General features: G+C 37.5%; 3 protein-coding genes across 5 annotated transcripts; 2 read left to right on the top strand and 1 right to left on the bottom strand.

Annotated features, from left to right (window-relative positions):
* The first annotated feature begins 670 nt into the window (after window positions 1-670).
* epoa (erythropoietin a) lies at window positions 671-10,767 on the top strand. 2 transcript variants are annotated; one of them, XM_081353408.1, is made up of 5 exons: window positions 671-1,076; window positions 5,876-6,006; window positions 6,145-6,231; window positions 6,362-6,526; window positions 9,270-10,767. In XM_081353408.1, exons 1-5 carry the CDS (start codon window positions 1,064-1,066, stop codon window positions 9,414-9,416), a joined length of 543 nt encoding a protein of 180 aa, XP_081209534.1. In that variant the 5' UTR covers window positions 671-1,063; the 3' UTR covers window positions 9,417-10,767. The 2 variants fall into 2 exon arrangements, with proteins under 2 accessions (XP_081209534.1, XP_081209533.1); XM_081353407.1 differs by lacking the exon at window positions 671-1,076 and adding an exon at window positions 1,130-1,510.
* On the top strand, window positions 10,214-22,589 carry mettl3 (methyltransferase like 3). Of its 2 annotated transcripts, XM_081353196.1 has the most exons (13): window positions 10,214-10,306; window positions 10,819-10,912; window positions 14,254-14,369; window positions 14,721-14,911; window positions 15,808-16,263; window positions 16,347-16,522; window positions 18,263-18,476; window positions 19,948-20,135; window positions 20,670-20,708; window positions 20,813-20,921; window positions 21,302-21,367; window positions 22,132-22,244; window positions 22,361-22,589. In XM_081353196.1, exons 3-13 carry the CDS (start codon window positions 14,267-14,269, stop codon window positions 22,470-22,472), a joined length of 1,767 nt encoding a protein of 588 aa, XP_081209322.1. In that variant the 5' UTR covers window positions 10,214-10,306; window positions 10,819-10,912; window positions 14,254-14,266; the 3' UTR covers window positions 22,473-22,589. The 2 variants fall into 2 exon arrangements, with proteins under 2 accessions (XP_081209322.1, XP_081209323.1); XM_081353197.1 differs by lacking the exons at window positions 10,214-10,306; window positions 10,819-10,912 and having other exon boundaries at window positions 14,145-14,369; window positions 14,724-14,911.
* pop7 (POP7 homolog, ribonuclease P/MRP subunit) lies at window positions 10,875-13,922 on the bottom strand. Its single transcript, XM_081353429.1, has 2 exons — window positions 13,798-13,922; window positions 10,875-12,728 (listed from the first exon to the last, which is right to left on the bottom strand). The coding sequence occupies exon 2, from the start codon at window positions 12,717-12,719 to the stop codon at window positions 12,273-12,275; it is 447 nt and encodes a 148-aa protein (XP_081209555.1). The 5' UTR covers window positions 12,720-12,728; window positions 13,798-13,922; the 3' UTR covers window positions 10,875-12,272.
* Window positions 22,590-22,924: the final 335 nt, after the last annotated feature.

The raw sequence follows: 22,924 nt of genomic DNA, 5'->3' as shown, positions 1-22,924 counted from the left end.
CTGGAAGAATTGTCCCACAGGTGAGGTAAGTGAATGCTAATATCCAGGATTAGGATAAACTTTAATTTATCCCCTTTTTGTTCAATTTTATAGTCACAAAACAACCTTCCCTGAATGTTATTTGTTTTCTGAATGTTACCCGTTTAGATTTAATTCTTGGTTTTTTGGCTTTTTAACATATGTGTAGTTAGTCCCCCTGTGTTAACTTGATCAAAAGTGACAGTAAAGACATTTATAATGTTACATTCTGTTTCAGATGCTGTTCTTTTGAACTTTATTCATCAAAGAATCTTGAAAAAAATGGTACACAACTGTTTTCAAACTTGATAATAATAAATGTTTCTTGAGCAGCAAATCAGCATATTATAATGATTTCTGAAGGATCACACTAAAGACTGGAATAATAATACAGAAAATTCAGCTTTGATCAGGAACAAATTACATTTTAAAGGCATTGAAATAGAAAACAGTTGTTTTAAATTGTAATAATATTTCGCAATATTTTGGATCAAATAAACAGCCTGGGTGAGCAGAATGACTTCTTTCAAAAACATTAAAACATCTTCCTGATCCCAATCTTTTGAACTATGTGGACAGGACCTACTTCTAATGAATATGAAGATCTGCCTCCCTGATCCCTGAACAAAAGTACCAACCTTTAATACAAAGCATAATAATTGTTTCATTTCTTTGTATTACCACTTTACCTGGAAGTATGCCAAGTGGAAAATGCAGTTAAAAGATCATTGTAGAAATTGCATTGAGAGGAAGCCCTTTTTAGTACACTGTTTATTTTGTAGACTACTTTGAGAAACCAGATATTATGTGAGTAACAATGAAAGACTAATTCCTTCCAAAACAGGAAGTTGATCTGATAACTATCACGAGACTGTTATATTTCATTTTTTATTTTCAAAGTCATGGATTGAAAATAAATAAATAGCTAAGCATTACGGAACCGATGAGTGCTGACAATACCTTAAAAAGCTTTGGTTGCAATTAACGGGCTATAGACGGAGCTATGGACAAAACGGAGAGGATCCTGTGAGGACTGGATTCTGAGATGCAGATAACCAGTGAGTAAATTAAACGACCTCAGCCTTTTATTCTTTTTCTTTTTTTTCTACCTGAGCTTCAACATTTTGTAGCTGTCTCGTGGGTGACTGGTCCATTCTCCACCTCTGACATTAGTGAGAGCGTTCCACCTTTTCTGCTTAATCGCTTTCGTGGAGAGAGGGGGCATTCACATTCATAGAAAGCTTGCCAATAGGGTGATGCGAAGCCTGACTGATCTGAGTACGTGCCTCCTGGGAAGGGACGGTGTCATTGTATTTGATCGCGTGTGCGTCCCACAGAGGACTAGAAGCAGCGCGCAGGGCTGGATGCGTCTGTGCTCCAGTCTCTCCATGTCTTTTGCGCCACCAGTCGAGCTGTCTTTGCGCGATATTTGTCATTTTTAATCATGTGTTTGAAAAATGCCAAGTTGCTTTGCGAATGTTTCACGGTTCAGGTAAGATCCTTACGCTTTTACAAATTTTGACTTTACATGTGCGCTTAGAAACAAGTGGAAATCTGTGTTTTTGTTGTTTTGGCGCGTTAAATTCATTCTGAATGCAATGAATAGCAAGCAATACGTTAATCGTTTACTGTTTATCAATGCATAGGGCAAACGACAAATATAAACTGCCACAATTCTTCTTCTTTTTTTACTGGTATTATTAATAATTTGAAACTACGAAAGTGAGCATGTAAGTGAAAGTGAATTGAATGGTGGAGCAAATCATCACTGGAATTTTAATACGAAATCAAAAAAATAATAATTCAAATGCTCATATTCTTCAACCAAATTGCATTTTAATTGGTAAGCGTGAAAGGTATTATTCATAAAGGGGGTTGTTTTGAGCTATCAGTATTTCTTGTAATGAATTTGTGTTGGAATTTCCCATGCATGACCTGGCATCTTTACAAGCATGAGCTTTACATTACAACGAGAGCTGACTCACTCTGTGTAAAAGTGCCGCATCATCAGAAGTTGACTAGCAAATTCATTCTGAAAATGAGAGTGACTTTGCAGAAAAAAAGCTTGTAGACAGATCGGATGTTCACAAATTGCTTCTCTAGTGGTTTTCCCTGCAAGAAGGGAAAAGAAAGTTATCACAATGTACACAAATATATATACAATATTTAATTGTAAGAACCATTGTAGATTAGGTTTAATTGTGCTTTCCTGCACAATTGGATCAATGAATTTCCATAGCCGAAGTCCAATTTAATTAAATATTATTATTATTTTAATGAAGTGTTCACACAGTCAATGTATTTGATGAAAAAAATCGAATTTACATTTTTAGGTCAAGGTCCTTGGTTTTTACCAAGGGTAAAACTCACCACTTTGACAGTGCTCTCTCTTGCAAGGCAAAAAATAGACTCTAGTTGTTGGCATTTAGTACTGGCACTTCCCCTGTTACCTTTAACATTGGCTATGATCCTAACTTCACTCCCTTAGACACTCGGTGTAGTTGGCGGTTCCCTCTGCTGGAGAGTAAGGGATGTGATATAGTCTCTCCCCCTCTTTCTGCTGCTATCCTTCAGTCATTCAGTGAGGTATATAAGCCTTGTGTTTGTGCAAGGATATGGAGAGTTAGCACATTCTCCATTGAGTGATTCTCTTTAACTCAACCTCTTGCCTCTGGCTGTTTAAATCTAAGGCCCTATAAACGAGTGAATAATGTATTGTCTTTTCATGGCTTAATTGTTGTAATTTAAGTAGCCCCTTGAAAACATAATCAACTTCCTTCATTCCTCCTCTTAAACTAAACTTCACTCTTTTTGACAATTATTTATACTTTTTTATTACATTTTATAACTCACTTAAATTTGTATATAATAACCCACTAATAATGTTTACTGTGTACACTACCATTCAAAAGTTTGGGGTCAGTAAAGTTCGCTGGGATAAAGTTTTATGTTGGCTTGACAAAGCCTTGTTTGAAAGTTTTATAACATTTTTGATCGTCCGATTAATGAAAATCGTAAGTCTGATCATTTAGAAAATAAATAGCAACCCAAGTCAGAACAGGCCTGACCCGAGTTTGGTGGTTGTAGCTTGAAATTCCTAGAAGGAGATACTGTTTAAATGTAGTTTACTTTCTCAAGCTAACATAAATATATTAAGATAGAAAACAGTTGTTTAAATTGTAATATACAATGTAACATTACGTTTTTACTATATTTTTTTGATCAAATAAATGCAGCCTCGGTAAACTGACTCCCACTGAGTCCTAACTTTTATAGTGTGACTAAAACAAATGTGTATATGGGGGCCTGCAACAGCACCTCGTCGTTGCTGGGTCACTACAACTGAATGAAAGATGGACATGTCTGTTTACAGAGATAATATCCATATGTTTAGCTGTGGGAGAAGTGGCTACATTTGATTAAATTACGTGACTGTAAAATGTTGGAGGCTTGGTCAGATGAAATGTAGCTGTTAGGGATTGGCTGATTACTTGGTGGACGTGCGTTCTGCTGTTTCTACAACAGTTCTTGGTTTTTCCATAGGTCATGCTGTCAACAGAACCTCTGTTGCTTTCGTGACAAGACGCCATTCTCTGCCAAGATCAGCAGTAAAGTGATTTGTCAAGCTGAGGCCAGCAGAAAAACTCGCAAAGAAAAGAAAGAAAATTCTGATCATTGACATTCTACTCAATATTTTGGCCCAACTTTGAGTGTTTCATGTGCTCAAGATCAGAGCATCTCCAGAGGGTACATCCGCTTTGATCAGAGTCCTGTTGCGTCATAGCCTGCTAAAGCTGAAAGAGTGCATTCAAAAATGTTCCAATAAGAAATAAATGTTGTTCAATCACATGGCCAGCTGCATAGGATGAATCCTTATTCACTCAGTGCTTATCTGCCCTAAAAGTGGACAAGCAATGCCGAACCTCAAGGCTTGAGCTCGGCAGAGTAAAGAGAGGAAACGATAGGAAAAGATTAGAATTACAATTTGTTGCCACTGCAAATATGTATTTTTTATCATTTCATTTTTGCTTTGACTCAGACGTTAGGTTTCTGACACGCATGTGATAGAGGATTAAAGTTTGCAGACCAGACACACACAAACACTCTTTCTGTGTAATCCGTCTCTTTATTTTTATTCCAGATAGACAGAATAGTCGAGCGTTGTGTGGGTGTTGTCTTTTTCCATATGATTTTTTCTTTCTTCTTCCTTTTTCTTCAGTTGCTTAAATCTTGACCTCTTTTACAGGTCAAAATGTTGGTTACGGGTCTTATTTATTGGCTTGTTTGTTACAGTGGTTTGTTGATTTACAGATGGCTATTTACTGCACACACATCATGAAAATAATGGCATCTGTTGGTGTCTTTCAGAGAAGTGGCGTATTGTGTAATCTCGGGATTGTCCTCGTCTGTCGGTGCGGTGTGAATTTGCCTTTAAAGGCCACTTCACAGACGACGACCAACAGCAACTGACACTTTGTAGGATCAGTGTTTTTCCCCTGTCTGCGGCTGTTGCTGTTGGTCGGCACTTGTTTTCACTGATTGAACGTTGAATCGCCATTTGTTGGGTTTTGTCATGTCTGAGAAGTGACGGTGCCGTTGATCTGTGTCTGTCGATGCTGTGTGAATTTGCCTTAAGAGTCTTGAAGTCACTGCTGGCATCTATACAACCCTCTACACACACCTTGGCAATAGAATCGCCATTGGCTATTATATTTTTTTAGTTTACTTGCTAGACTGATGTACTATATATATATATATATATACTGTACTATATACAGCTACAGTTTAGAGAAGACATGGCAAAAATGTACCAGGGAACACAAACTAGTATTACTAATATCCTACAAAATTAAAAGGAAGTAACTAATTTATTATGAATAGAATAGTTCAATATAAAATATTCAGATATTATAAACTGATGGATGAAGTAAAGCAATAACATGAGATTGAAAAATTATTCAGCAACAGTTTATTTAAAGTTTAATTGCACCTATGAGTTGTATTTAATATCAATCAGTTGGGGGCAGTTCATCTAAAAGTTGATCAGTGTGTTTTGTTTACTATCAAAATAGTTTACCAAAGAAATAATTTACCGAATAAAAGAAAAAGAAAAATCAAACAAGGTGAAGTACTTTTCATTTCTAAAGTATTTGGGTTTATTTATTATACAAAGCCCATTTTTTGTCGTTTTTCAAGAATAACTACATATATAAATAAATATATCGTGAAATATATCGTTACCGTGAAATAAAATTAGTCATACCGTGAAACCGAATTTTGCTCATTTCGACATACACTCTTAACATCAGTCAATCAAGCATTATATTATGATATTATGATAACCAAGCACTATTTAATGAAAGAACTTTAGTAATTAGAACTAAAACTTGGTATCCAAGTATGAATGCATGTTTCCCTCAACGTCACATGTGCACTCCTTAAAAAAACATGCTAAAATATATAGATTAAAATCTACATACATATTTAAATGGGATGAAAGTTATGGATGTACTGAATGTTAGCTTTCTTATTGTGCCCAAGTTCTCACATGTCATTTTAACAAGAAACTGTGCTTCTAACCACAGATCAAGATCAAGCTGTTGTTCCAACTACGTACGTTTGCAAATGTTTTTTGGAACTATGGTTTCGTGAAACGCCAAATTGCTCAACTGTGTTGGTAACCTAGTTGGCTAATTAAGTTTTTGGGAAAGAATCTGTTTGTCCTGACTTGAATGCTATAGTCTCTTGCTAGAGAGTATAAGTGTAAAAGTGCTGGCGTTTTTTTTTGTTTGTTTTTTTTTTCATCTAAAGATTGAATTGGTTTATAACTGATCTTCATCTGTTCTGTGTGTGTCAGGACTCTTTGCCTTTCTGCTGATGGTGCTGGAGTGGACCCGTCCAGGCCTGTCCTCCCCATTACGCCCCATCTGCGACCGGCGCGTCCTTGACCACTACATTAAGGAGGCATGGGATGCAGAAGCTGCTATGGTGAGTGACATTCACATGACGGCTAAAGCTGTTCATTAGAATTTCACATGGGACACTTTCTTGTGTTCCATCTGTGCAATTTTAATCTTGCACAGTGTCAAGCTAATTCTCAGCGTGTGAATGTTCTTGTTATCGCAGAGAGCTTGTAAGGATGATTGCAGCAGTGCAACAAACTTCACTGTTCCTCTGGCCAGAGTTGATTTTGATGTCTGGGAAGCGATGAATGTAAGTTACATGAAGCTACTGTTGTGAAGATTGTAATATAATATAGTCATTTCCAAAATCAGTACCATAATAAATAACGTTTAACACTGCATGTAATTTTAATATTCCTCTCTTCTGTATGTCGCTTTAGATAGAGGAGCAAGCTCAGGAGGTCCAGTCAGGCATTCACATGCTGAACGAGGCCATCAGCTCATTACAGGCATTTAATCAGACTGACGTGATACAATCCAACATAGATGCCACTATTAGAAACATTGTCAGCATCAGACAAGTGCTGCGAAGTCTCAACATACCGGTGAGTTACACAGAGTCTCTTCTGCTCACCAAGGCTGCATTTATTCGATTCTTTTTACAAGGTGTAATATAAGTCTCAGGTTTCCCCAGTATGTGTCTGTGAAGTTTTAGCTCAAAATACCCCACAGATCATTTATTATATCATGTTGTTAATGCCCATTTTTGAGTGGAAGGAAAAACATGCTTTCTTCATGCATGTATCTTTAAAGCAATAGTTCACTTAAAAAATAAAATTCTGTCATCATTTACTCACCCTCAAGTTGTTTCAAACCTGTATGAATATCTTCCTTCTGCTGAACACAAAAGAAGATTTTTAGAGGAATGTTGGTGGAACAATCAGTTGCTTGAGAATGACTGACATAAATATTATAATTAAACTTTGCTTGGAGCACTTCTTTATTGCACAATGCACATTTATTAATATTAAGCCTAAAATGTGTTTTAATATCACTATTAGGAAGGATAGTATGATCTCTGTATAATATCAATCTTTAAATGCAAGATATTTAGTACTTGCAATAGTTTCACTTTAGCACAATCAAATATACTTAAGTATTTCTTTAGTTGGACCTATTCCCGGATAACTAAAGTGCATTAAGTGTATCTGAAATTTAGCAGACTTTAAGTATACCAATTTAGGTCAATGGCAGGGAATTTATATTAAGTACATAAATATGTAAACGTATTTGTAGTATACTTAGCATAAAATAAATGTATTTTAAATACATTTTAGTATATTTGTTTTTCACTAGGGTTATTACAATTTAAAATAACTGTTTTCTATTTTAATATATTTTAAAATGTAAGTTATTCCTGTGATCAAAGCTGAATTTCAGCATTATTACTCCAGTCTTTAGTGTCACATGGTCCTTCAGAAATGATTCTAATATGCTGATTTGCTGCTCAAAAATAATTATCGATGTTGAAAACTGTTGTGGTTAGAAAAAATAGTTTTCTAGGTTCTTTGATGAACAAAGTTCAAAAGAACAACACTTGTTTGAAATAGAAATCTTTTGCAACTTTTGATAAAATGAATATGTCCTTGCAGAATTAAAGTATTAATATCTTTCAAAACAACAAAACAGTCGGTGCTGATAGCCTCGTGGGCAAGTGCACCCACATGTAGCGCCATTGTGTGAGTTCGAGTCCCGGCTCGTGGACCTTTCCCGATCCCGTCCCCCCTCTCTCTCTCCCACCTTTGCTACTGTCCTATCCTAATAAAGGCAAAAGCGCCAAAAAATAAAAACAAATCTTACTGACCCCAAACATTTTAACGGTAGTGTAAGTTTTGGAAATTACATTCTTCATTAATGTAACGGCTATGATAAAACACTTAGAACTGAATTTGCATTTGGCAGATGTATTTTCCAAAGAAACATATTGTACAGTCCATTCAAGCTATATGTTTGATTCAATATGCATACATTACATCTACATTTCATCAGCTTGTCTGTTCCCTGGGAATCAAACCCCATGACCTTGGCTTTGATTGCTTGCGTCATGTCATGCTCTACTACTCAAGCTACGGGAACAGGAAAATGGATGTTATGCTAATCAAGTGCAGTGTACTACAAACTTATGTCAGCTTCAGGAAGAGAGCATGTTCGTCACTTTGATTGTGTCATAGTGTTACATAAAAACAAGCAGCAACTATGGGACTATACTCTAAAAAGTGTGTGTGTGCAAATTTTTTAATTACTCATTGTATTGTGTTGTGTTTTATGGTCAAAGGAATGTACATAAACTTAATGAAAAATATTCTGGCAGGAAATTACCAGTACCTCTTACAATTTTCTACTGATTTTTTTCTTTTCTTACAGTGAATACAGAAAGATTGCTTAAAATTTAAAATCTTGAATTTGTGTGTCTAAAATGTAAAACTGTCACAGAATATTTGACTTAATTTAATTTAATTTTATTATTTAATTTCACTTTTCATGCAAATGTTTTGCTTAATTTTTTAGTAATTTCGTTATATGCTTTTTAACCTATTTTGGTTTATTTTTATTTTATTTTATTTTAGTTTTAGTTTTTATTTATTTCCAGTTAATAATTTTAGTGCTTCAACTTAAAGAGGACCTATTATACCCTTTTACAACGTCTTGATTTTGTTTCTGGGCTCTATTAGAAGAGGTTTTCGTTGCTTGAATGTTTAAAAACACCTTGTTTTTCCTATATTCTCCATTGTTGCAGCTCCTCTCTTTCCAGTCTGTCAGTAACGCTCTGTTTAGTTATGGTTTCTATGAAGCTCCTCTTTCTGAAAAGTGCTGTGTGCTTTTTAGGAAATGCCAATGCTAGTTTCAACACAATAATAACTAACTCGACCCGGCCTCATCCCTTTATTCTGCGTATGCCTTGGGGTGGAAATGATCTAAATGAGGAATATTGTGACATATTCCTGTAAGAAAACTCAAGACTACAATGATGGCTTTTTAGGGAGTTCAGAAACAGTGACACTGATATAGAGAATAACTCCTGATGGAGGGACTTTGTGCTTTTGGCCTTTTTTATGCTCAAACAGCAACATGACACACTAAAGAAAGTTGAAAATTGTAAAAAGCATAATAGGACTCCCTTAAAGGCAACATTTAAAAATTTTCCAACTATTATTTATATATTTTTTTTTATTTCAGCTTTATTTCAATGAACAGAAATGCTTTAATAGTTTTAGCAACTGATAATAACCCTGATTTGAGTTACACTGTATACGTTTATTTACGCTTTCATTTCTCTCTGTCTCTCAGGAATATGTACCTCCAACCAGTGGTGGAGAAGACAAGGAGACGCAGAAGGTATCCTCAATCTCAGAGCTGTTTCAGATCCACATCGACTTCCTGCGGGGAAAAGTGCATCTTCTGCTGGCCTCTGTCTGCCATCAAGGTGTCAGCTGATACACAATTCAGGGCAAGAGTCAAACTAATTGAAGCTCCTCATATCAGGAGACAGGATATGGACTATTACAAAGGATATGTCGCCGAAGTTTGAATGACTAGGAGTTGTAGCACTTTGAAAGATTTACTCACAAAGGGAAAAGAATACATCCCCCAGAATGCTAAGCGCCCCCAATGGCTGTCTACTCACTGTGTGTCGAGCATTTGCAAACCCACCTGCGTTACCTGGCAAAAATCAACCAGAAGACATCATAAAACTGCAAGAAATCACTCCTCTTTCCCCATATGACTGATGCAACTTTCCCAGCTCGACTGGGAAGGGTTATCTGGGACTCTTTAAACGTGTTTTGTATTGCTTATGAAATTGTCATTATTTATATAGATTATATATCTATTTCCTAGACCTGGAATCACTGGCTTTTGCAGGTTCTTCTCTGAAGCTATTCAAGAGAAAACCTCTCTTCCTCCATCCACCATGGCCTCAAGCACCTCCAAACGATGAACTGTTGATAGAGAAGACTATTTATCAATATTAATTATGCACTGTAGGTTTTATATTCATTTCCGTGCGTATGTGTGTGTGACTTTTTGAGAATGCTGCAGGGAATGTTTTAAATGTCAGAGGAGGAAGGTTGTAATGCTGAATTCTTACGGGTCAGTTGGGGTGAACAGGAAGAAGGACTAGATTGCTGCTTGCGTCGGGGGAATTGAAAGCTTTCGTGAGAGAGCTGATGAGGCTCTGCGTTTGCTCATGTCTGAATTACGCCGATGAGCGCGGCCTTGTACAGATAACGCTGGTGCCAGGAAAAATATTGATTAGTGTATGACGAACATCCTAGATTACTTCCACTTCACGCTCAACGCTGCATACTTTCCTTTGGGAAATGATCGTAAGGTTGACATTTTGTTTCTCTTTTTCTGTTTAACTTGTTTGTGTTTTTCGTAAATAGCCTGTTTTTTTTACATCTGTCAGTCAGTCACTGTCTGAGTGCAACAAAGTATGTTTGTAGATGTTTTTTCCTGTTATTTTTGCTGTTGTGTGGTTCTTTCATCACAATGTTATTTGGTATTCAAATACAAAGTATTATTCTTAGCTAAAAACAAGGAGAGAGGAAGTTTTTCTTTTCGTCTTATGAAGCATCTCTGCTGAGAATACACTGCTCACCATTCTGTAAATACATTCATTTCCAAGGTGAATTTGATGTGAATGCAAGTACTTTTTTATAGCTATGATAGAGTGAATATAGGCATACATTATGCCTAAGCCATAACTGGAGTAGAAGTATTGCATTTTTGTCATGTTGTTTCCCTCTGAAGGAATTTAGTCACACCACTAAATATTTTTGAACACAGTTTGTGTCATTCTTTCCGCCTTACCACCAACATTTCTGCTCTTTTACAGTCTGGTCAAGAATGGCTGGACAAACACTTTCATCCAGTAATACTTTTTTTTGAAAGAAGATCGAATCTATTACAGGTTATCCAACAGCTGTCAGGTATCCTTGTATTCAATTCAATTCAGATTTATTTGTATAACACTTTTCACAATACATATCATTTCAGAGCAGCTTCACTGGAAAATGCATGTTTCTACATTACAATTTAGAGTCATTTGTTATCAGAGGTGACTGTCAATGTAATGTCCATATGTCAAAAATGTAGTTAATAAGATAATACAGATCATGCAGTTAACTAACATTGTGTACTCATTTAGGCAGAAACAATGAGCTCATTAAAGCAATTATTACAAGTTGTGATCGTAATGATTACAATATATTGAAAATTTGTCAGGAGCTAGCTTTTCTGCATCAGATAACGTGCCAAAGCTTAGCAATGTTTCTGAGGTGGAAGGCGGCTGATTTTGTAGCATTTGAAATATGATTATCGAAAGACAAGTTGCTGTCTAATATAATACCCAGTTCTTTAACTGTAGAGGATGAAGTAACAGTACATCCTTCTAGATGCATATTGTATTATAAGATTCTCTGTACAGGTTTTTGGTCCAATAAGTAATACTTCAGTCTAATTTAGCCAAATTTAATAGAAGAAAATTGCTGGTCATCCAGTATTTTATATCTTTAACACATAATTTTAGAGATTTCATCTGGTCGTGATCATCGGCATAGTGGAAAATAATTCCATGTTTTCTAATAATATTACCAAGAGTGTATATTGAAAATAGCAGAGGGCCTAAAACAGACCCTTGTGGCACTCCATTATTTACTGATGTTAATTTGGATAATAATTCTCCATTGAAATAAACAAAATGATAACAGTAATCGATCTAAGAGTACGTCTTAATGTATAATGTCAAACACAGCACTAAGATCAAGTGAGATGCAGCCTTGGTCAGAAGCTAGAAGCAAGTAATTTGTCATTTTAACGAGTGCAGTTTCTTTGCTATAATGGGACCAGAATCCTGACTGAACTTTTTCATAGATATTATTTTTTTGCAAGAAGGAGCACATGACTTTATCTTTAATACATGTAGGTATAATGTATATACAGGAAGAGGGGGGGAAAGGCAGGAAGCAATGTCTTTTTACTTGCCAGCACAACTGCTGCATGGTCATTAGTATTCACACACACAAAAATAAATACATAAACTTTTCCTGAAGGTGAAACATATGAAATGGCACATTTCCTTTTTACTTCTTGGTACACCAAAGCAATAAAGTTCATATGCAAACTCAAATGCAAGGCTTAATAGTTTTAGCTTCAGTCTGAACCAGACCAAAACACGTACCAAATAAAACAGACAACGCCTTTAAAGCACACCACAAACTTTACAATTAATGTTTATGAAGTCTTTGAATTTCCCATTTATTGTGTTGATAACTGATACTGATACTGGCTCTACGGGTTGGGGTAAAACACCTTGATGTGGATGGCCGAGTTATTACGGGTGCGTGTAAGTGGCTCTCCAGCTTCATCTGGATCCTCGGGCTCCAGGTCGTCGATGAGCTCTACGGTGGATGTGTTGGCGGCCAGTTGCAGCGCACCCTGGCTGGACGTCTGAAGCTGTAGGGCGATGTTAATGGCCCGGTTGATAGCCAGTCCCAGACCGTGGATGCAGATTTCCCTATGAGCGTCCAGAAGTTTCTGACATCTCGCCAGCTGGGCCTTGAAGTCTGTTTTCATATTGACGTAGACGTCGTTCCGTCGTTTGGGCAGTTTGCGAGGCAGACGCTTGCGGAGGGTGTACTCCATCGGGTCCATCTCAAGAGACGAGCCCTCAGGGGCGGGCAGCACCATCGGAATGTGGGGTACAGAGGCGGACACTGGGCTGCGTGGCTCGGCCATGACAAATCACTGGAAAAGCGATGTACAAAGAGAATCAGACGTGTCAATCAATGTTTAATGGCGATTTCTTCACAGAGTGACACAGAAGACATTTGTGTGCATCCTGGCATTGTGTAATCGGTCCAATTTGAGGGGACTCGAACCAGCGTGGGAGGTGAGCGCGCTAACAAGGTAGCTAAAGACCACAGCCGCTAGTGTAAGTCGCTAGCGCACCTCTTGAGATCAGGGGAGTGAGGTTTACACGCACAGCTCATACTGGCCTATGTCCGGTACACTCACCCTCCTAAACCTCACTCCCATCCGGGTCACGGCACCAAATTTAACCGGTCCTACTCGACCCACTCTGATATAAATAAAGCTCTGAATAATTCATGTGTTTTTTATTTGAACTAAACGAACTAAAACGCAAATCCATGATGTACTACACGGCTGCATCCGAAATCGCATACTTCCCTACTATATAGTAGGGAAACACAGTATGCGACAAAAGTATGTCCGAATTCACAGTAGGCCTACTCATAAAAGATTAGACGAAAAGTACCCAGATGACCAACTACTTCTGGTGAGATTCTGAAGTGTGCATAGGATGGAGACTTTACTATCCCATGAGGCCACAGAAGAAGATTTGCGAATGACAGTGAAGCAAGGGAGGGAACTGATGCTGGTAGGTCACATAATAATGACAACATGGCAAATGTAGTAACGTTACATCCAGATTACATTCATACTACATGATAGCACACTTTTTTAAGTAATTACTAAATTATTCAAAACAAGTACCTACTCAAGTATGCGATTTCGGACGCAGCCCTTAATTCGCGTTGTACGGTTATTTATTTATTAAAAAGAACCGGCACGTATGAATAATTCATTCCGGAATCGGACTCGGCTATAGTCGCGCTGTATGTTACTGACTCACTGAACACGAGCCGACTCACACGAGTCTTTCGTTTGTGAATCTATATACACTGTTCGCTCTGTATGTTTTGAGTGTATGTTTTTTTTAGCATTACGGATTAATCGATATGCTACATACAATTATATTGTCGTTTTGTTTGTTTTTTATTGTGAATCGTACCTTGAATTAGAATAGCTTGTTGTTGTTTTTTCAGCTCTACGCTAAATAGCTGGTAAATAAACTGATCTTCGTTTCGGCGGGTCTGTCTTCTCTCCTCATGTACCGGAAGTCCTCTCGCTTCTCACACAGGAACTGATACTTAAAGCCGTTCTGTTTGTCTACATAATATTATCCTGTTTTTGAAAATAATAAATACTGTATAGTTATAAATTGCTATAAAAAAATAAAATAAACATGTATAAAAAAGGTTATATTTGTCTCCGTACCAGTATGAAACTAACCATTACTAAATGGGGAATATTGCGTTGTGAGTGTCTTTTATTTTGAAATTCATCCAGTTCATCCGCGTAGTGTGTATGGCTAGTGCAGTCACTCAGCGTTGGATTACTAGACGTAAACTAAACTCAATGAAATCTGTTTCATTTGTAAGGTCTTTTTAATTCACTGTCTATCTAGTTTCATTTAAACCATGTCGGACACATGGAGTCACATCCAGGCGCACAAAAAGCAGCTGGATTCCCTGCGAGAGAGACTGCAGAGGAGAAGAAAAGACCCAACTCAGCTGGGCACTGGTGTGTTGACTAACTTTACATGCTATGAGATCTGCAAAACGATTAACTGTGTCTTAAGTAGTATTTGATTTACTTGTTAATAAAATATAACTACTCAGAAGAAATGTGATGAGAGTTACCACGTTGATGCTGATACAGTTAGCTTTATTTGCTTGCCTTTAAGTGCTGAACACACAGGATTCTGTCAGAACAGAATAAGTGATGTTAAAAAAAACTAATTGAGAATTTGAATGTGTGTAAAAGAAAGAATGAACCAGGTTTCAACCATTATTTCTGCAGTAAGTGAATTAGTGAGTATATGGTGCCACCTACAGCTACTGTATATACATTTAGTTCTGTTTTTTATTTTAGCAGAGGTTGGAGGTGTTGAGGGTGGATCTGCGAGGAGCGACAGTCCCGGGCCGGCTCTCCAGAGTCCTCCACAGGTGGAAGATGAACAGCCTCCCGATCCTGAGCTAGAGAAGAGACTGCTGGGATACCTGTCCGAACTGAGTCTTTCTCTGCCTACTGATTCCCTAGCAATCACCAACCAACTAAACACTGTAAGAGCTGTGAACGTGCTTTTGTACTCTACCAGTCACACATCTGCTGTTACTATTTATTCACATTTTAGAAAAATAGTAAAGTTGTCAGAACTGTGAAGTATATGGATTATGAGAAACATAAATTTGAGTCACACATTTTATTGTGAAAACACACTCATATCTGTGTAATTGTGTTTCTATGGCCCTTTTTAGATGCGTTTTGATCGGATCACAAGTAGACGACGAAGACACATACATGTTTACACCTGGTGTTTTAGTCCATCTCTTTTGTTCACTTTCAACCACTTCTGTCCTGATTTCCTCGAGGGGAGGGTCCATGGGCGGGTAAATGTGTGGGCTTTTTCAGATCTTTCAATCTAATGGACGAAATAAGCTCACGCAATTTACATATGATCACGACCGGAGACGACGGAAAAACACACGGAGAGCATCAGCTTCAGTTTCTGCTCTGACAGCCACAAGATCAGCCGAACGCTGTGAGTGTGTGTTAGAAATCAGGAATGGTGAGAGAACATTGTGCTTGGTACGTTTTTCATCTCCAAACCAATCTTGGGTCTCCAGCCGACAGAGTTTAAATCCCGCCTGGCCGGCGCTTCCCATAATGTTACACATGAGGTCAGTAGACGGAGAGTAGACGGTCTTTTGTGGCTGTTTGAACACATTCGACCACATGAGCGTTTACACTATGAAAGCAATCCGGGCGAATGTGTTTTCATCTGCCTCTGGAAGTGGTTGAAAGTGGACAAACTCAAAACGTTTTAGACTCCATTTACTCCTGTATTTAGCGTCGTCCACTTGTGATCCGATCGACCAAAACTCATCATGCTACCAGGTGTAAACAGGGCCTGTGTTTTTGTTTAATTCTTCCCTCTCACTCTTCCTTATTTACTCAGTCTGAGTCTGCAGTTTCCCATGCCTGCATCCAAAGTCTCCTCCTCAAATTTTCTGCTCAAGAGCTAATCGAAGTTCGTCAGCCATCCATCGCTGCCTCCACGTCCTCTTCCTCGTCCACCCTCGTCACTTCTGTCGACCACACCAAACTCTGGGCTATGATTGGCAGCGCAGCCCAGCCGCAAAGAACCGCCGTTAAAAGAAAAGGAGATGACATCATTCATCAAAAAAGAGCCCCAGGCTCCTCCCCTTTGCTTCAAGCTCCATCTTCCCCTCCCAAGAAATCCTCTATCTCACTGGCTCCTGCCTCAAACTCCCAGCTAACCGGATCCTCTGGGCTCGGGGGGGGCGGACCTGAGAAAAAAGGGCGGAGCAATAAAGTGCAAGCTTCTCACCTGGACATGGAGATCGAGAGTCTACTGAGCCAGCAGTCCACTAAGGAACAGCAAAGCAAAAAGGCATAATACCTAAGTAGCAAATCACTCAAGCTTTGACTATTTGTATGTATGTGGAGTCTTATGTATGCATGCTTGTGCGTCAGGTGAGCCAAGAGATCCTAGAGCTTTTGAACACCAGTTCAGCGAAGGAACAGTCGATCGTGGAGAAGTTTCGCTCGCGAGGCAGAGCTCAAGTGCAGGAGTTCTGTGATTACGGGACTAAAGAAGAGTGTGTGCAGTCGGGGGACACACCACAGCCCTGCACCAAGCTGCACTTCAGGTCAGTTCACACTCACACCGTATTAAACCATAATAAACAACAATGCACACACTCACACAAATTCCATTTCTTCTCTGCATTTCTCCTCTTCTCTAGCTTGCTTTCTTTAATCTAGTTGTCTAATAAACCTGGCATTGTATATTACTATTATTGTAGGCTCTTTGACAAATCACTTTTGTGTAAGTCACTTTGGATAACAGCGTCTGCTAAATGCATAAATGTAAATAACTAAACACCATATACATTTTATATAAATGAAAGTAAAATAATAGTTTTAATACATTTTGAGATAATAGTAATCATAATAATCTTTTTTTTATTATTATTAAACATTAATAGGATCTGAACACTATTTTTTTTTCTAGCCTTTTTATTTGTTGACAGGGTTTATGCGGGTCTTGAAAAGTCGTAATTCACCCTTACACAAATGAAGGCCTAAAAAAGGTCTTAAATCAGTGCAGAAAGTCTTAAATTCATAAAGATGTGGTATTAAATGTTGCATGCATTGCGAAAAACAAAAATCTTTGTATCCTTAGTATTTCTTATAAATTTTATAAATCTTCCTCAGTATTTGTTGTCCTGTTTTCCAAAACAAATATCTAAACATCTTTGAATCAAGATGCAAATGTAAAATGAAGTCTTGAAAAATTGAACAAAATGTAGTGAGTTTATTCTTAAAACAAGAGCAAATATCTGCCAGTGAGTTATGAAAACTTCCCTTTGAATTATGTTGATTTTTCTGAGCACATTAGCAGATATTTGTTTTTGTTTTTTAATCATGAACTCACTTCATTTTGATCAATTTTACAGAAAACAAGACTTCATATTTTATGTAACTTTGTATCTCCAGTAATAGTATCAGCGGATATCTGTTGTAAGTTGTTTTTTGCCAAGTCTGAAGTGTTGCTAATACAGCTCAATGTGTTTCTCCCAAGACATTTACATTTAGAGAACATATTGATATTGTGTTCCCTTCAGTTTATTCAATTAAAATGTCTTTACATGGTCTTAAAAAGGTCTTTATATAGTCTTAAAGGGTTAGTTCAACCTAAAATGAAAATTAGGCCATCGTTAACTCAGCCTGGTTTTGTTCTAATGCCGTATTACGTTTTTTCTTTTTCGGACCACAAAAGGAGAATAAAAAAAAAAGGCCCTCTCGTCTATATAATGGCAGTGAATAGCAACCAGCGTCAAGCTTTTAAGAAGAGACGCAAAAGTATCACAGAATGGTCTAATGTGACAAATGCCATATATTCCAAGTGTTCTGGGGGTTTACGGTAGGGTTCGGTGAAAAACAAACCAAAATTGAATATACTGTTTAATGAAAATCCTACGGTGGCCGAGAGAGCTCAACATGCTGTAACTGAAGAAAACACATGTGAATAGAAAAAACACCAGCAAATTAAGAAAACATGTTCATCAGTTTGACAACACGTGCTGCAAAGATACTCTCAATGCAACCAAATACAGAAACGCTGCAAATACTCACAACAAGTGACTAACCTGGCTGGGACATTCTTGTTGATTATTTGCTAAGTGTTTCTGTATTTGGTTGCGTAAGTGCGAGCAGAAAATGTTTAAAAATGTCTCCTTTTGTGGTCTGAAAAAGTAAGAAAGACATACTGCATTAGAACAACACCAGGGTGAGTAAATTACGACTTTTCATTTTAGGGTGAACCCTTTGAATGTACCTTTATAAAACCTGTAAAAGCCCTGCTCATTAAAATGTGACTTTCCTAGGCGAATCATCAACAAACACACAGACGAGAGCCTGGGCGACTGCTCCTTCCTGAATACTTGTTTCCACATGGACACTTGTAAATATGTGCACTATGAGATTGACAGTCCTCCTGAAGCCGAGGGTGATGCCCTGGTCCTGCAGGCTGGGGCCGCTGAGCTCGGACTGCACTCCACCGAGGAAGACAGCAACGTTGGCAAGCTGTTTCCTTCACAGGTAAAGTATCGGACAAATTGCCCTGTTCCACAGCTTCTGTCAAGCTATAATAAAATTGATTTGAAACTGAAAATCCCCAAAACCATTATAATATAGTAATATAGAATTAGGCTTGGTCTCTTGATGTGTTTCTAATCTGTAATTGCTTTCAGAGCCTCTTCTATTGCACATTTGCTGTTCTCTGTATTTGTATTGTATTTATCCGCAAATTCAAAAAAAATAATAATTTTGATTTCAATGGTTAAAACTGCATTTTTATTTTAAGACGCACTACAATTCAAAAGTTTGTGGTTGGGAAGATTATGTAATCATTTAATGTTTTCGAAAGAAGTCTCTTATGCTCAGGCTGCATTTATTTGAGTTTAATACAGTAAGGACAGTTTAAAATAACTATATGTATTTTTAAAAATATAATTTATTTTATATGATCAAAACAGAATTTTCATTATTATCAATGTTGAAAACAGTTGTGCTGATTAATATTTTTGTGGAAATTGTGACAAAAAAAATCAGGATTCTTTGATTAATAGAAAGTACAAAAGATCAGCATTTATTTGAAATAGAAATTTTTACTCTCACTTTTGATAAATGTAATGCATCCTTGCTGAATTAAAGGAGAACTCCGGTCAATTTTAATATTAAGCTCAATCGATTGTCGAGTTCACGCGCGTGATAAACCTATGCACGTGAACTCGACAATCGATTACTGTGGACTTCGACCGAAAACAGGATGTAAATACAGGTATGTGCGCTGGCTGAATAAACATCAATTTTATTAATATCTTTCACATCTACTGCAGTAAGATTCACCCTGATCACTCACATTGGCTGTGTACTTGTAATGACACATCAAGGATGTTAAGAGGCTAAAAGCAGGTTTAAAACTTGCCCCATTGAAGTGAACAGGGTGCAAATTTTAAAAAGAGGATAACACAGTGTAGGCAACACCGATTTTTGTCATTGTTTTCTGTATTGACAGCACTCCAAATTTACAAAAAAAATGAGCTCAATGTTAAAATTGACCGGAGTTCTCCTTTAAAAAAAAAATATATATATGTAATCTTACCGACCTCAAATCTTTGAAAAGTAGTGTAGACTAACGTTCAAAGGTTTGGGGTCTATTTAACAATGAATCCTGAAAAAATTAAAACATTTACACAAAAATATTAATCAGCACAACTGTTTTCAACATTGATAATAGTCTCGTAAGCAACAAATCAGCATATGAGAATGATTTCTGAAGGATCATGTGACACTGAAGACTGGAGTAATGATAATGCGTTGCATCACAGGATTAAATAAGATTTCAAAATATATTAAAATAGAAAACAGTTCTTTTTCCATTGTAATAATTTTTCACAATATTACTGTAGTTTTGATCAGACTTTCAAAAGCATTAAAAAAATCGTACCGGCCTCAAACTTTTGAGCGGTAGTGTATAACCGATACATGCCCTTTGACCTTATCTCAGTGGATTTGCTGTGACATCCGTTATCTGGATGTGTCCATCCTGGGGAAGTTTGCAGTGGTGATGGCCGACCCGCCGTGGGACATTCACATGGAGCTTCCCTACGGAACGCTCACAGACGACGAGATGAGGAAACTCAACATTCCTATTCTGCAGGATGACGGTTTCCTCTTCCTCTGGGTGACAGGAAGGTACGGGCTCTGGGGGATCGGGGCACACAAAGCTTCTTGAGACACTTTTATCTCGGTGTAATCAAACCATGTCGCGTCATTAAATAAAGGTAAACCTGAATACAAAAAGTAGTGATCATAGCATAGATGAATTTGATATACCAGAGTTACAACAGCTTTCAACAACTCTGCACACTTGATTAAACCGTGTCTAAATACATTTTTCATTATCGAATGCATGCCATAAGAGGAGTTAATAATAATAATACATTTTATTTTTTAATCTGCTTTTCTCACACCCAACATGCTAACAGAGTAAAAGACAAGAAAAACACAAATAATACAATATACAACAAACAATTTAAAACAAAACAATATAAAACAAGACTATACCCTGATTCGCATCTAACACTAAGACATGATAAGCAATTTCTTAAAAGAGCTTAATGTATGTTATGTATGAATAAATGATCTGAACGGTTTGAAAGGAGGTGATGTAATGCTTGGAAACGATCCAAATGCAGGTCAACAATAGTTTATGTTCTGTCTTCACAGAGCTATGGAGCTGGGCAGAGAGTGTCTGAGTCTATGGGGGTACGTGATTCTGCATGTGGAAAAATGTCAAGTGATGGTGATCTCTTTAAATGGAGCTAAATCAGTAAACGAAATCTTTTAATCTGTTTCTGTCACTCAATCAGCTATGAGCGTGTGGATGAGATTATCTGGGTGAAGACTAACCAGCTTCAGAGGATCATTCGTACCGGAAGGACTGGACATTGGCTGAATCACGGCAAAGAGCATTGCTTGGTACGTGTGAGAATATACACTGGTCAGGAAGATTTTTTTTGAGGTCGGTAAAATGTTTTTGAAAGGACTCCGTTATGCTCACCAAGACTGCATTTATTTGATCAAAAACACAGTAAAAACTAATAAAGAAAAAAAAAGATATTTTAAAATGTAATGTATTCCTGTGATCAAAGCTTAATTTTCAGCATCAATACTCCAGTCTTCAGTGTCACATGATCCTTCAGAAATCATTCTAATATGATGATTTGCTGCTCAAGAAACATTTCTGATTATTATCTATGCTGAAAACAGTTGTGTGTGTTTGTTGCAATGTTAGTCTTTGATGCTTTTGATCAATTTATTCTCTTTGATCATTGATCTCTTTCTGTTTGTTTGTTCAGGTGGGAGTAAAAGGAAACCCACAAGGTTTTAACAGAGGTCTTGATTGTGATGTTATAGTGGCAGAGGTCAGTAATAAACCAATATTACTGATAAAGCAGTGAGGAATTTAAAGTGCCCCATTATGCTATTTTAAAGGTTCCTAATTTTGTTTTAGTCTCCTACAACAGGTTTACATGCATCCAAGGTCAAAAAACACTTTAATTTTCTACTAATATACACTGTACATTACCTCATTTCTCAAAGATTCAGTCTCTCTAAATCCCTCCTTTCCAAAAGTCTACTCTGCTCTGATTGGTCAGACGGTCCAGTCTGTTGTGATTGGTCGACCGCTTACAGCGCATGTCAGAAACCAAACACCCATTATCATATCTGAATATCCGAACAATAACGATGGCGTCGGTTTTTCCGTATCGATTCCAGTGCGAGTTCTCGTTCTTTTGAAGAGCGTTAAAGTGGATTCTCAGCGCTGAAAACAGCGTCTTCTCGACATGAACAACACGAACCAAACTCTTCCAGTCTCAGCTACAACTAACGTGTTTGAGGGTCAGAGTAGACGCTGTTCACAGGCAGCCAATGAACACCATAGACTGGCATTATGCAAATGAGTTACATTGTTACGTAGGTTTGTAACAGGAAGTGAGACTGGAATTACTGACGACTCATTTCAGCAAATCAGAATCGATTCTTTCATTTAGGAGACAATAACTATTTGTTATAAAGCAATATTACTAGCATGAAACGGAATATTTGAAAAAGCATATTAGGGGCACTTTAAAAGTCTGTGATGATCAGTACACTAAATCATCTGTTTCATCCGTCTACTCAAAAGGTCCGCTCCACAAGTCATAAACCCGATGAAATCTATGGAATGATTGAGCGTTTGTCTCCGGGCACAAGAAAGATTGAATTGTTTGGTAGACCACACAATGTGCAGCCCAACTGGTGAGTCAGACATTCAGGAGCTTTCTTGATTTCCAAATCACTTATACAGAGTGTTATCAGATGTGCTGTTGTCTTCCTTATTAACTCACTTGTTATCTTTCTCGTTTGTTTTCCAGGGTAACTCTTGGTAATCAGTTGGACGGTATTCACCTTTTAGACCCTGAAGTAGTGGCACGTTTTAAAAAGCGCTACCCCGACGGAGTCATTTGCAAACCTAAAAACATGTGAGGACTGGACTAGTGAGAGAATGTACAGCTGCTGGATGAACTCTGCCACAGGATTCAAGACTGAAAGGAACAGACTTTTGTACCACTTTGCTTTTTTCAATAAAACTGCTAAACCCCATTTTTAGTTGTCTTTCCTTACAGATTGATTAGTAATTTCACAGATAATTCTTTAAAGTCGGCATGAAATGGAAGTTTCGACAGTCTTTTCTTCCCTATTGTGACTATATCCAATTATTGTCTTAAACAAGAAAAAATATAGGACGGGGCTTGATTTTGTCCCTCAGGAATTGATTGGATCGTTGAATCATTGTGGTTTGCGATTGGTCGATCTCTTGAGTGACAGGTTGCCCCTCCCTCGCGCCAGTAAACGCATCATCAGAGAAGAAATATTGTCGCAAGGAGGGGAAGTTTGATTAAAGATTATGAATTTGAATTATGGTGACTTCAAGACAA

Source organism: Scardinius erythrophthalmus (genome assembly GCF_964197995.2).
Source record: "Scardinius erythrophthalmus genome assembly, chromosome: 2".
Taxonomy (NCBI): domain Eukaryota; kingdom Metazoa; phylum Chordata; class Actinopteri; order Cypriniformes; family Leuciscidae; genus Scardinius; species Scardinius erythrophthalmus.
Note: the sequence above shows the minus strand (reverse complement) of the source record. Positions and strands in the feature narration are given on the sequence as shown.